Here is a 14,759-nt window from a genome sequence, read left to right on the forward strand (position 1 = left end):
CCCATTCTGTGGGTTATCTTTTTACTTTCTTGATGCACAGTTGTTCTTAATTTTGATTAAGATGAATTTTTCTATTTTTTTCTTTTGTCACTCAGGCTGTTGGTGTCATATCTAAGATACAATTTCCTATTCCAGGGTCACAAAGATATATGCCTGTATTTCTTCCTAAGAGTTTTATAGTTTTAGCTCTTACATTTATGTCTACAATCCACTTTGGGTTAATTTTTATATACAGTGTGAAACAGGGATCCAACTTCATTCCTTTGCAGGTGGCTATGTATTGTCCCAGCGCCATTTGTTGGTGGGACTGTCCTTTATCCACTAATGGATCTTGGCATCCTTGTTGAATATCAACTGACCATAAATGAGAGAGTTTACTTTTGAATTCTCAATACTATTTCATTGGTTTCTATATCTATCTGTATGTCTATTGTCACATTGTCGTTCCCCCCCAATTTTATTGAGATGTAATTGACATATAACATTGTGTAAGTTTAAAGTGTAACACACTTACATTGCAAAATGATTACTACTATAGCATTACCTAATGCTTCCATCACTTCACATAATTACCATTTCTTTTTTAAAAATCATTTATTCTTTTTGGAATAAAGATTTCAAAGCCCTGTATCTTCATTACTGCACCCAGGCTTTCTCTAGTTGCAGTGAGCAGGGGCTACTCTCTAGCTGTGCTGTGTGGGCTGCTCATTCTGGTTGCTTGTCTTCTTGCAAAGCAAGGGCTTTAGGGTGCACAGCCTGTGGCTCACAGGCTCTAGAATGTGGGCTCAGTAGTTGTGGCACACCGGCTTAGTTGCCCCACAGTGTGTGAAATCTTCTGGACTAGGGATTGAACCCATGTCCCCCCTGCATTGCAAGGTGGATTCTTAACCACTGTAACTGTGTTGTACATTAGATTCCCAGAACTTATTCATCTTACAACTGAAAGTTTGTACCCTTTCACTAACATCTCCTGGTTTCTCCAATGCCCTAGGCCCCTGGCAACTAGCATTCCATTCTACTTCTGTGAGTTATAGTTTTTTTAGGTTCTACATGTAAGTGATGTAATACAGTATTTGTTCCTTCTCTATCCACATTGTCTTAATTTGCTGTGTAGTAAATTTTGAAATCAGGAAGTGAGAGACCTTCTACTTTGTTCTTTCTCAAGATTTTCTGGCTCTTCCAAGTCCCTTGCATCTCCGTATGAATTTTAGGATCATCTTGTCAATTTCTGCAGAAAAAGGTATCTAGGATTTTAATAGGAATACATTACACTGGATCTGTAGATCAGTTTGAAGAGTAGTGCCATCTTAATAAGATCAACTCTTCTGGTTCATGAACATGAAAAAATGCCTTTCCGTTTTCTAGGTCTTTAATCTCTTTCAATTATGTTTTGTAGTTTTCACTATACAAGCCTTCCACTGCTTTGGTTGTTTAGTTTGTTTTCATCTTTGAACTTAGTCTAAGGTACTTTTTTCCATAAAGAAAAATACCATTTTCACGTAATCAAATGAGTCATAATTTTAAACTGGGTCAAATATTTGAATAGTTATTTCCCCAAAGAGATAGACATATGACTAAATAAGCATGCGAAATGTTACCAACATCATTATTCACTAGGGAAATGCAGTAAAAACCCCAGTGAGGTACCACTTCACACCCATTATAATCTAACGGCCATAACCAAGGGGACAATAACACGTGCTGGCCAGGAAGTAGAGAAAGTTTGTGAGAATGTATAATGCTGGTGGTGCAATGTAAAATGGCACAGTCACTCTGGAAAACACTTTGGCAGTTTCTTAAAACGTTACACTTAAACTTACCCTGAAGTGTTAGTCGCTCAGTCGTGTCTGACTCTTTGTGACCCCACGAACTGTAGCCCGCCAGGCTTCTCTGTCCATGGGATTCTCCAGGCAAAAATACTGGAATGGATTGCCATTCCTTTCTCCAGATGAACTTCCTGACCCAGGGATCAAACCCTGTTCTTCTACACTGCACACAGATTCTTTACCATTTGAGCTACAGGGAAGTCTGACTACTCCTATTTATCAGTGTTTTTTTTTTTTCTTTAACTTCTTTATTGAGGTAAATTTAAAATTACCCTACCACTCAGTAACTCTAATTCTCGGTTTCTACCCAAGAGAAATGAAGACAGTTGTCTACACAGAGACTTGCATGTTAATGTGCTCGACAGTATTGTTCATGATAACCCTGAAGTGGAAATGATCCAAGTATGTATAAGGTGATCAACCGATAAACAAAATGATATAGCCATACAGTGGAATGCCATTCAGCAGTGTAAAGGAATGAAGTACTGATACATGCTACAATATGGTAGAACCTTGAAAACATGTTGAGTGAAAGAAGCCAGACATAAAAGGCCGCATATTGTATGATCCCATCTATATGAAGTGTCCAGGAAAGGTAAATCTATAGAGACGGAAAGCAGGTTAGTGATTACCTAAGGGTGGGCGTGGTGATTGACTCCAGAAGACAAGAGGGCTCTTTTATGGGGTGATAGAAGTGTTCTAAAATTTAATTGTCGTGATGGATACCCAACTCTATAAACAGTATTATTGAATTTTACACTTAAATGGGTTTATGTTACGGTATGTAAAATATACCTCAATAAAGAAGTTAAAAAAAAAAACACTGATAAATAGGAAAAAATTAATCATTTCTAGATTTAATGTTTACTATTTTCTGGATTCTGGGTATTGTGTCATGTAGGCCATCTTCAATCTGATATCTTTAACAAATATTTTAAGAAAAAATTGCCTCCTCTTTTTGTTCTAGTGTATTGATGGTTCCATTTTTTTGTGTTTGAATATTTTATCTGCTTGGAATGTATTTGAGTATAGAAAGTGAGATAGGATGAATAAGACAATAATAACATTTTTAGAAGTCAAACTTCTGTCTCCCAATAAAATTTTATTCTGTACCCAATAAATTAAGAAAACTAGAAACAATGTTCAAAATCTTTTCTACTGAAATACTTGCACCTATATACTAAAGCCAGTGTTTAAGATGTTAATTGCAACATTGTCTAGAACTAAAACTCATTGATAGAGATGGGTCAACTGTGGTAAAATATTAAGAATGCAAACTTGAGGACACTGAGTATAATGTGACTCAGTTTTTCTAAAACCAAAATCCCACATGTGTACATATATATATTTATTCGTAAACACAGAAAATAGTCTGATGGATATATGCCAGCCTGTTAACTGTATTTACTCTTGAAAAGTGAGGATTTGTGGGGTGGAAGGGCAAGTGGGGGTAGTGAAAGTAGGGCATAAAAGGGTCATTAGTCCTTTAGTCTGCTTTTGCAAGATCATAGACTTAAATGATTTATTTACAAAATAAACTATAACTAGCAAATAGATCCTCCCTTAATGAGCAAAGTTCTGTTTTCTCACTTTAATATTAATATGAAATCATCATCAGTGTAATTTTAAAATTGATTTATATATAAAGCAATCTGAAGCTCAGAATTTAAAAGATTTGGTCATAGAGATAATCAGCTTTGGAACAACATTCTTTCCTAAGAACCCACGTTTGACTGATTGAGAATACCTACCAAAAAAGTGTATTGACCTCAGAAGGAAATGCTGTGTAAACAGGCTAATGTCTCTAGGTGTTTTTAAAGGGGTGATTTTGCCCCCCAGGAGGACATTTAGCAATATCTGGAGACATTTTTGTTTTTTTATAACTTGGGGAGGACATGTTGACTGCTACTGGCATCTAGTGGTGGAAACCCGGGATGCTACTAAACATCCTATGACACATAGGATAGCCCCCCATAATAGTTGTTGTTCTTGTTCAGTTGCTCAGTTGTGTCTGACTCTTTGTAACCCCCACGAACTGCAGCATGCCAGCCTTCCCTGTCCTTCATTATCTCCCGGAATTTGCTCAAACTCATGTCCATCGAGTAGGTGATGCCACCCAACCATCTCATCTTTTGTCATCCCCTTTTCCTCCTGCTCTCAGTCTTTCCCAGCATCAGGGTCTTTTCCAGTGAATCAGCTCTTCACATCAGGTGGCCAAAGTATTATAGCTTCAGCTTCAGTATCAATCCTTCCAATGAGTATTCAGGGTTGATTTCCTTTAGGATTGACTGATTTGATCTCCTTGCTGTTGAAGGGACTCTCAAGAGTCTTCTGCATCACAGTTAGAAAGCATCAATTCTTAGGCACTCAGCCTTCTTTCTGGTCCAATTCTCACATCTGTACATGATGGAAAGACTATAGCTTTGACTGTATGGACCTTTGTCGGCAAAGTAATATCTCTGCTTTTTAATATGCTGTCTAGGTTGGTCATAGCTTTTCTTTTGAGGAGCAAGCATCTTTTAATTTCATGGCTTCACTCACCATATGCAGTGATTTTGGAGCCCAAGAAAATAAAAGTCTGTCACTATTTCCATTGTTTCCCCATCTATTTGCCATGAAGTGATGAGACCAGATGCCATGATCTTGGTTTTTTGAATGTTGAGTTTTAAGCCAGCTTTTTCACTCTTCTCTATCACTTTCATCAAGAGGGTCTTTAGTTCCTCTTTGCTTTCTGCCATAATGGTGGTGTCATCTGCGTATCTGAGGTTACTGATATTTCCCCCGGCGGTCTTGATTCCAGCTTGTGCTTCATCCAGCCCGGCATTTCGCATGATGTACTCTCCATATAAGTTAAATAAGCAGGGGACAACCTTGACATACTCCTTTCCCAATTTTGAACCAGTCTGTTTTTCCATGTCCAGTTCTAACTGTTGCTTCTTGACCTCCATACAGGTTTCTCAGATGCAGATAAAGTGGTCTGGTATTCACATCTCTTTGAGAATTTTCCACAGTTTGTTGTGATCCAGACAAAGACTTTAGGGTGGTCAATGAAGCAAAAGTAGATGTTTTTCTGGAATTTCTGTGCTTTTTCTATGATCCAGCAGATGTTGGCTATTTGATATCTGGTTCCTCTGCCTTTTCTAAACCCAGCTTGTACATCTGGAAGTTCTCAATTCACATACTGTTGAAGCCTAGCTTGAAGGATTTTGAGTATTACCTTGCTAGCATGTGAAATGAATGCAATTGTGCAATAGTGTGAACATTCTTTGGCTTTGCCCTTCTTTGGGACTGGAATGAAAACTGACCTTTTCCAGTCTTGTGGCCACTGCTGAGTTTTCCAAATTTGCTGGCATATCGAGTGCAGCACTCTAACAGCATCATTTTTTAGATTTTGAAATACCTCAACTGGAATTCCATCACCTTCACTAGCTTTGTTCTTAGCAATACTTCCTAAGGCCTACTTGACTTCACACTCTAGGATGTCTGGCTCTAGGTGAGTAATCACACCATTGTGGTTGTCCAGGTCATTAAGACCTTTTTTGGTATAGTTCTGTGTAGTCTTGCTACCTCTTCTTAATATCTTCTGCTTCTGTTAGGTCCATACTGTTTCTGTCCTTTATTGTGCCCATCTTTGCATGAAATGTTCCCTTTTTCTTGAAGAGATCTCTAGTCTTTCCCATTCTATTGTTTTCCTCTATTTCTTTGCATTGTTCACTTAAGATGGCTTTCTTACCTCTCTTTGGTATTCTTTGGAACTCTGCATTCAGATTCCTTTAGCTTGTCTTCTTTTCTCAGCTATTTGAAAGGCCTCTTCAGACAACCACTTTGCATTTCTTTTTCTTGGGGATGGTTTTGGTTACCACTTCCTGTGCAATGTGATGAACCTCCATCCATAATTCTTCAGGCACTCAGTCAGATCTAATCCCTTGAATCTATTTGTCACTTCAACTGTATAATCATTAGGGGTTTGATTTAAGTCATACCTGAATGGCCTAGTGGTTTTCCCTACTTTCTTCAATATAAGTCTGAATTTTCCAATAAGGAGTTCATAATATGAGCCACAGTCAGCTCCTGGCCTTGTTTTTGCTGACTGTATAAAAATTCTCCATCTTTGGCCACAAAGAATATAATCAGTCTGATTTTGGTATTGACCATCTGGTGATGTCCATGTGTAGAGTTGTCTTTTGTGTTGTTGGAAGAGTGTGTTTGCTATGACCAGTGCATTCTCTCAGGAAAACTCTGTTAGCCTTTGCCCTGCTTAACTTGCCTGTTACTCCAGGTATCTCTTGACTTCCTACTTTTGCATTACATTCCCCTATTATGAAAAGGACATCTTTTTTTTGGTGTTAGTTCTAGAAGGTCTTGTAGGTCTTCATAGAACTGGTCAACTCCAGCTTCTTTGGCATTAGTGGTTGGGGCATAGACCTGGATTACTGTGATATTGAATGGTTTGCCTTGGAACAAACCGAGATCATTCTCTCATTTTTGAGATTGCACCCAAGTACTGCATTTTGAACTCTTTTGTTGACTATGAGATTTCTTCTAAGACGTTCTTGCCCACAGTAGTAGATATATAATGGTCACCTGAATTAAATTCACCCATTCCCGTCCATTTTAGTTCAGACTCCTAAAATGTCGGTGTTCCCTCTTGCCATCTCCTGTTTGACCACATCCAATTTACCTTAATTCGTGGACCTAACATTCCAGATTCCTATGCCACGTTGTTCTTTACAGCATCGGACTTTACTTCCACTACCAAGTACAGCTACATCTGGGTGTCATCTCCACTTTAGCTCAACTTCTTCATTCCTTCTGGAGCTATTTATCTGCTCTTCTCCAGTAGCACATTGAACACCTACCGACCTGGGGGCTTCATCTTTCAGCATTACATCTTTTTGCCTTTTCACACTGCTCACGGGGTTCTCAAGGCAAGAATGCTGAAGTGGTTTGGCATTCTCTTCTCCAGTGGACCACGTTTTGTCAGAACTCTCCACCATGACCCATCTATCTTGAGTGGCCCTACACAGCATGACTTATGGTTTCATTAAGTTACACAAAGCTGTGATCCATGTGATCAGTTTGGTTAGTTTTCTGTGATTATGGTTTTCATTCTGTCTGCCTTCTGATGGATGAGGATAAGAGGTTTGTGCAAGCTTCCTGATAGGAAGGATTGGCTGTGGGGAAAATAGTCTTGCTTTGGTGGGTAAGGCCATGCTCAGTAAGTCTTTAATCTAAATTTCTGCTGATGGGTGGGCCCGTTTTCCCTCCTTGTAGTATCCAGCCCTAAATGTGTGTGATGCCAAGGTGGAGAAACCCTGTTATCAATCATATTTCACAAAACTTCATTCACTCAGCAGATATTACATGGGGGATTAGTTCTTAGCACCAAAATGTAGGCATTCCTAGACTTTTATTTGTACTTTTCAATTTGTTAATCAGTGGACTAGAGAAGATGTGGAGGGAGAGTCTTTTATCAAGACCATTCTTTGGGAACTTCCCTGGTGGTCCAGTAGTTAAGAATCCACCTGCTGATGCAGGGGATATCGGTTCAATCCCTGGTCTGGGAAGATTTCATATGCTGCAGGGCAAGTAAGCAAATAAGCCCATGCACTGCAACTCGAGAAAGCCCTCACACAGCAACACTCAGCACACCTGGAAAAAAAAAAAAGACTGTTCTTTAGGGTCAGAGAGCAAAAGCAAAGCTCACACCTTACTTCAAAATCATAGGCAGATTTACCTTTTTAAAAAGCATTAAAAATATTGAACTTTAGTTAATATGCATGCTGCTGATACCTGCAGCTTACTTTGAAATGCATCAAAATATGAAAGGGATTGATAGATGAAGAAAGGGATATGTAATAAACAAATATAGTAAAAGGTTAATTTTAGAATCTAGTGGGTGGGTATATGAAGGTTGACTGTATAATTCTATTTTTTTATATGTTTAAAAATGTTCATAATGTTGGGGGGAAATCAGAGATTCACATTCAGCAGACACTGGGTTAGTGGCAACCACACTGCTGATTTTGATAGGTGGCCTCAGGCAAGTTACTTAACTTTTTGATTTTCATCTGAAAAGCCATTGTTGTTTGGCTCAAATGAGACACTAATATGGAGAAATTCAAATAAAATAATGAACGTATAAGCATGTTGAAAAGCATAAAGTGCTCTAAAAATGCAGTGCATTACTATCAGGAAGGCTGAGTGTTCGAGTATTTATATACCTGGCTCTAGGTGTTTTTGAAAGCTCCCTGTATAATGACATTAGCACTGTTTTACCGTCTTGTGATTGGAAGTATAAAACAACCATGATAATTTCTATCAAATATTTCTCAAATATCTGTGAAAGACTTTCCTTTTCTAAAAGGAAAGAGTCACTCTTTGTATAACTTTAATAGTTTGTTCCTGTCTTACTTACAGGCTGCTATGGTCTCCACTTAGGGCAGTGGGAATCTTTGACTGTGGAACGTTGGGCATGAGCTTCGCCATTGGCTGGCCGAGGAGTAGGAGGCAGAATGTCTCCATTGTTACACCACAGAGTTCAAACTTCAGAAGACTTGAGTTAAACAGTGTTTTTTACTCTGCAAATTGTTGCGTCTTCACTTGTCTTCTATGATCATCACAAACTAATGAAACACCTTTTAGGTCTTATGAATTCAGGTTATACTGTTTTCTGGATACTCTAGCAGTTGATACAGGTAAGATTGGTCTGAGTTTTGTGGGGAATGGTGGAAGAGAAAGAACTCATCTTTCCCATTCTCCAGTCGCTCAAGTCAAACATCTGTGCATGTTGAAATCAGGTTAACTGGGAAATTCCTTGGCAGTCCAGTGGTTAGGACTCTGTGCTTCCACTGCCATTGATCCCTTGGTGTGGTCAAAAAAAGATTAGATTAACCTAGCTTGTTGTATAAAACAAGACTGACTCTTGAGAAATATTTCATAAAGTTTCCTGCACTTTTGTTTTATTTGAGGGTTTAAATGGACGTTTTCTTTGAGAATATAGTTTGAAAATAGTGGATAGCTTCTCACTTTACTTTCTGTACTAGATATTGTAAGTGATTTTAACTGTGTGTGTGTTTGTATGTGTATACTCAGGCTGATGCGCTTATTGTCTTTTCTAGAACCTGTGAAAAATGGAACCAAGCTCTCTAAGGACCAAAGTTCCAGCTTTCCTGTCTGATTTGGGGAAGGCCACACTGAGGGGGATCAGAAAGTGTCCCCGATGTGGCACATACAATGGGACCCGGGGACTGAGCTGTAAGAACAAGACCTGTGGAACCATTTTCCGGTACGGCGCCCGGAAGCAGCCTAGTGTTGAAGCTGTCAAAATCATCACGGGCTCTGATCTGCAAGTCTACTCAGTGCGGCAAAGAGACCGGGGCCCCGATTACCGATGCTTTGTGGAGCTGGGTGTTTCAGAGACGACCATCCAGACGGTGGACGGGACCATCATCACTCAGCTGAGCTCTGGCCGGTGTTATGTGCCCTCATGCCTGAAAGCTGCCACCCAGGGCGTTGTGGAGAACCAGTGCCAGCACATCAAGCTGGCAGTGAACTGCCAGGCAGAGGCCACCCCTCTGACTCTAAAGAGCTCAGTCCTGAATGCCATGCAGGCCTCCCCAGAAACCAAGCAAACCATCTGGCAGTTGGCCACGGAACCCACAGGTCCCCTTGTACAGAGGATTACTAAAAACATTTTGGTGGTGAAATGCAAAGCAAGCCAGAAGCATAGTTTGGGGTATTTACATACATCCTTTGTGCAGAAAATCGGTGCCAAAAGCTTGCCTGAACGCCGTTTCTTTTGCTCCTGCCAGACTCTAAAGTCACACAAGTCAAATGCGTCCAAGGATGAGGCGGTCCAGAGATGCATTCATTTCTTTGCTTGCATCTGTGCCTTTGCCAGTGACGAGACATTGGCTCAGGAATTCTCAGACTTCCTAAACTTTGATTCCAGCGGTAGGTGGTGTGGTTGACACATTTACTCTGTTTTTCTAAAACAGCAATGAAAGAGTCCCACTGACGGCATTTGGAGGTTGTCCTAGCAACCTTCAGAAGCAGCTGCTAGATAAATCCAAAGAAAAGCATTCCCTCTTTTAATTCCAGTCAGCACACTTGCATGAAGGTTGGTTGGTTGGTTGGTTGGTTGAAATTAACAATCAAGAAACTTGGGCATTTTCACTGAGACAATAAATCAAGCAAAGTTAGCTTTGCTTTGATTTTTTACTTTTCTACAGGTGCCCTATGTTAGTAAAAACAAAGAACAAACAAAAAGTACCTTCTATTTTGTCTCGCTTGTTTCTTATCTTTGAAGATGGTACTAGTACTTTGCTAGTACTTTGCTAAAAAAATCTTTTAAAGTTTCTACAAGACTTTCGTTGTTTTTAACATTTTCATCTTGTGCTTTTATTTTCATTTCTAAATGATCTTCAGCTGGCAGCAGCTCCCAAATTTTTTGTTTTACATTTCTCTGTAGAGCCTTTTATCATATTAATGGCCCATGAATAAGAACGTATGTTTGGGGGGTTCTTTAACGGAACTGATTTTAAAGCAGGCAGTCATGCTATAATTTGTTTTGGGGATTTAGATTTTTTAGAAAGTAATTTTTCTCTAGGTTGGGACCCATAGTTATTCATAGATAGTATTAATAATTCAGAAATTTGTTTTATTTTAGGTCTAAAGGAGGTTATTGTGCCCCAGTTAGGTTGCCATTCAGAATCACCAGTATCAGCTTGTGAGTCTACCGCCTCTAAGCCAAAGAAGAGGAAAAAGGAGGAAGTATCTGGTGAGAAGCGGTTTTGTTTGTTTGTTGGTGGTGTGACCTTTAGATATTGTTTTACTGTTTTATATGTTTCACTGAATCTCAGCAAATACAAGAGGTAATGTTGTTGTTGTTGTTGTCTGAAAAAGTTTTACCCTTATTGATAATTCTTTGTCAAGCTAAGGGTTGGTTCTGTTGGCCAAGTATAAGATCCACTCAAACTCTGCTTGTATTATTGATATGTTTGTTCATCCCTGAATCATTTTCAGACTAGTTTTACACCTTAATCTGCCTTAGGATAGACTTACAAAGTTTTCATTGATAGGTGTTTGTTTAAAAATTTGTGATAGTGTTTAATTATATTTTCCATGATAATTTAGAAATATAGTTTGTTTTCTGCATTTTCAGCAGGTGGCATTATATGTGTATTTTTTTTCTTTTTTAATTCAAATATATCAGTGTCAATTAAGGACTCATATAAATCAGTGTGAAAATGCTAAAGTATCACAGTTGATAAGTGTTAAAAGACCTAGACTCTGAGTGAAAGGAAAATATTACCTGGCCTGCACATGTGGACCAAACTCTAGGCTCACTAGTGAAGAGAGAAATGCAAATGTTTTATAAATACAGAATTAAAACAAGATACTTTTGGATGCCAAGTTAGCAAAGTTTTTTTTTTACGTGGAGGCCACAGGCAAATTGGCCTCTTCAGCGTGGCTAATGTCGTGTAAGTTGCTTTACTCATTTGTAAAAGTAGTTTGCAGTATTTGTTAAGAACCTTGAAAAATGTTTCTATAGATAGAGGGCGTATTGCTGGAGGCGGGTCAAGCGGTTGTGCATAGTTTAGGTGCTAGAAAGTTGGAGAAAGATGGAGAGACGGCGACTTGGTTATTTCTGTGTTTTTGAGAGAGAATTCTGGCAGCAATATAGAGTAGAGATTGTGGTTAAATGTTTACTTATAAGTCTTTCCCCAGAAAACTTGAAATTAAAAAAAAAATGTATACCCTATAACTCAGTAATTCTACTTTTAAATACTCTTTTTTAAAGGAAATAATCCTTGATATAGGAAAAACATTTTGTCCAGAGATGCTCATTGGGTATTTGTTTATAGTAATGAAAAATTAGAAGCAACTAAGGGCCAACCACTGGGGATAGTTAAACAAACCACTTGATAGAATGCCAGGCAGCCATTAAAAATGACTGTAAGGAGTTTGTAGAAATGTTAGATCACTCAGGTAGCCAGATAAAGTACAGAATACTCAATTCAATTTGAATTTCATACAAACAGTGAATAATTTTGGGGGTATAAGTATTTCCCATGTAATCTTTGGAACACATTTACAATAAAAAATTGTTGGAAATTAAAAACAATTTTTTTTGCTAAATCTGGTAATCCTGGTGTAATTGGTGTTGTTGTTGTTCGACTCTTTGAGACCCCATGGACTGCAGCTTGCCAGGCCTCCTTGTCCATCACCTTCTCTTGGAGTTTCCCCAATTTCATGTCCATTGAATTGGTGATGCCATCCAGCCTTCTCATCATCTGTCGCCCTCTTCTACTTCTGCCTTCAATCTTTCTCAGCATTAGGGTCTTTTCCAATGAGTCCACTGTTCATGTCAGGTGGCCAAAGTATTAGAGCTTCAGCTTCAGCATCTGTCCTTCTAGTGAGTATTTAGGGTTGATTTCCTTTAGGATGGACTGGTTTGATCTTCTTGTTGTCTAAGGGACTCTCAAGAGTCTTCTCCAGCACTGCAGTTTTGAAAGCATCAATTCTTCAGCACTCAGCCTTCTTTCTGGTCCAACTCTCACATCTGTACATGACTACTGGAAAGACCATAGCTTTGACTATGTGGACCTTTGTCAGCAAAGTGATGTCTTTGCTTTTTAATACACTGTCTAAGTTTGTCATAGCTTTCCTTCCAAGAAGCAGTCGTCTTCTAAGTTCATGGCTGCAGTCACCATCCACAGTGATTTTGAAGCCCAAGAAGAGGAAATCTGTCATTGCTTCTACTGTTTCCCCTATTTGCAATGAAGTGATGGGACCAGATGCCCTGATCTTCATTTTTCCAATACTGAGTTTTAAGCCAGCTTTTTCACTCTCCTCTTCCACCCTCATCAAGAGGCTCTTTAGTTCCTCTTCACTTTCTGCCATTGGGGTGGTATCATCTGTATATCTGAGGTTGTTGATATTTCTCCTAGCAGTCTTGTTTCCAGTTTGCAACTCATCCAGCCCTGCATTTTGCATGATGTGCTCTGCATATAAGTTAAGCAAACACAGTGACAATATACAGCCTGTTGTACTCCTTTCTCAATTTTGAACCATTCAGTTGTTCTATGTAAGGTTCTAACTGTTGCTCTTGACTCACATACAGGTTTTTCAGGAGGCAGGTAAGGTGGTCTGGTATACCCATCTCTTTAAGGGCTTTCCACAGTTTGTTATGATCTACATAGTCAAAGGCTTTAGTGTAGTCAGTGAAGCAGAAGAAGATGTTTTTCTAGAATTCCCTAACTTTCTCTCTGATCCAGCGAATGTTGGCAATTTAATCTCTGGTTCCTCTGCCTTGTCTAAATCCAGCTTGTACATCTGGAAGTTCTCGATTCAAGTACTGCTGAAGCCTAGCTTGAAGGATTTTGAGCATAACCTTACTAGCATGGAAAGTAAGTGCAGCTGTCTGGTAGCTTGAACATTCTTTAGTACTGCCCTTATTAGGCTTTGGGATGAAAATTGACCTTTTCCAGTCCTGTGGCCACTGCTGAGTTTTCCAAATTTGCTGACATATTGAGTGCAGCACTTTAATAGCATCATCTTTCAGGATTTTAAATAGCTGTGCTAAAATTCTATGACCTCCTCTAGTTTTATTGGCAGCAGTGCTTCCTAAGGCCCACTTGACTGCACACTCTGGGATGTCTGGCTCTAGGTGAGTGACCACACCATCATGGTTATCTGGGTCAATAAAATCTTTTTTATACAGTTGTTCTGTGTATTCTTGCCATCTTTTCTTGATCTCTTCTGCTTCTATTAGGTCCATACCATTTTTGTCCTTTGTTGTGCCCATCTTTACAGGAAATGTTCCTTTGTAATCTCCAATTTTCTTGAAGAGATCTCAAGTCTTTTCCCATTCTGTTGTTTTCCTCTATTTCTTTACATTGTTCATTGAAGAAGGCCTTCTTGCTTCTCTGTGTGTTTCCCTGATAGCTCAGCTGGTAAAGAATAGCCTGCAATGCAGGAGACCCTGGTTTGATTCCTGGGTCAGGAAGATCTGCTGGAGAAGGGAAAGGCTACCCACTGTATAGTCTATGGGGTCACAAAGAGTCGGACTCAACTGAGTGACTTTCACTTTCACTTGTTGTTTCTCCTTGCTGTTCTCTGGAACTCTGCATTCAGTTGGGTATACCTTTCCCTTTCTCCCTTGCTTTTCACTTCTCTTCTTTCCTCAGCTATTTGTAAGGCCTCCTCAGACAACCACTTTGCCTTTTTGCATTTCTTTTCCTTGCGGATGGTTTTGGTCCATGCCTCCTGTTCAGTATTACAAACTTCCGTCCATAGTTCTTCAGGCACACTGTTTACCAGAACTAATCTCTTGAATCTATTCATCACCTCCACTGTATAATTACAGGAAATTTGATTTGGGTTGTACCTGAATGGCCTAGTGGTTTTCTCTGCTCTTTCTAGTTTAAGCCTGAATTTTGCTATAAGGAGCTGATGATTTGAGCCACTTTCAGCTCCAGGTCTTGTTTTTGCTGACTGTATAGAGCTTCTCCAATCTGATTTCAGTATTGACCATCTGGTGATGTCCATGTGTAAAATCATCTCTGTGTTGTAGGAAAGGGTGTTTGCTGTGGCCAGTGCATTCTCTTAGCAGAATTCTGTTAGCCTTTGCCTTGCTTCATTTTGTACTCCCAAGGCCAAACTTGCCTATTACTCCAGGTATCTCTTGACCTCCTGCTTTTGCATTCCAATCCCCTATGATGAATAGGACATTGGGGTTTTTGGTGTTAGTTCTAGAAGGTCTTACAAGTCTTCATAGAACTGGTCAACTTTAGCTTCTTCAGTGACAGTGGTTGTGGTATAGACTTGGATTACTGTGATATTAAATGGTTTGCCTTGGAGATGAACCAAGATCATTCTGTCATTTGTGGGACTGCACCCAAGTACTGCATTTCAGAGTTTCGTTGA

General features: G+C 39.3%; 2 protein-coding genes across 8 annotated transcripts in view; both read left to right on the forward strand.

The window, feature by feature from the left end:
* TIA1 (TIA1 cytotoxic granule associated RNA binding protein) overlaps window positions 1-8,442 on the forward strand; it is a 53,107-nt gene extending 44,665 nt beyond the window's left edge. For all 4 annotated transcript variants that reach the window (XM_027966654.3, XM_060411992.1, XM_027966656.3 and 1 more), the window contains one exon: window positions 8,247-8,442. In XM_027966654.3, coding sequence (XP_027822455.1) covers window positions 8,247-8,442 — 196 coding nt within the window. The remainder of the gene's footprint in view (window positions 1-8,246) is intronic.
* C3H2orf42 (chromosome 3 C2orf42 homolog) overlaps window positions 1-14,759 on the forward strand; it is a 35,857-nt gene that overhangs the window by 3,561 nt on the left and 17,537 nt on the right. For 2 of the 4 annotated variants that reach the window (XM_012167419.3, XM_042248057.1), the window contains exons 2-4: window positions 8,247-8,524; window positions 8,948-9,782; window positions 10,498-10,608. In XM_012167419.3, coding sequence (XP_012022809.1) covers window positions 8,960-9,782; window positions 10,498-10,608 — 934 coding nt within the window. In that variant the 5' untranslated portion in view covers window positions 8,247-8,524; window positions 8,948-8,959. The remainder of the gene's footprint in view (window positions 1-8,246; window positions 8,525-8,947; window positions 9,783-10,497; window positions 10,609-14,759) is intronic. The other 2 variants (XM_042248058.1, XM_004005808.5) reach the window with 1 other exon arrangement.

The sequence above is a fragment of the Ovis aries genome, chromosome 3, assembly GCF_016772045.2.
Source record: "Ovis aries strain OAR_USU_Benz2616 breed Rambouillet chromosome 3, ARS-UI_Ramb_v3.0, whole genome shotgun sequence".
In the NCBI taxonomy this organism is placed as follows: Eukaryota; Metazoa; Chordata; class Mammalia; order Artiodactyla; family Bovidae; genus Ovis; species Ovis aries.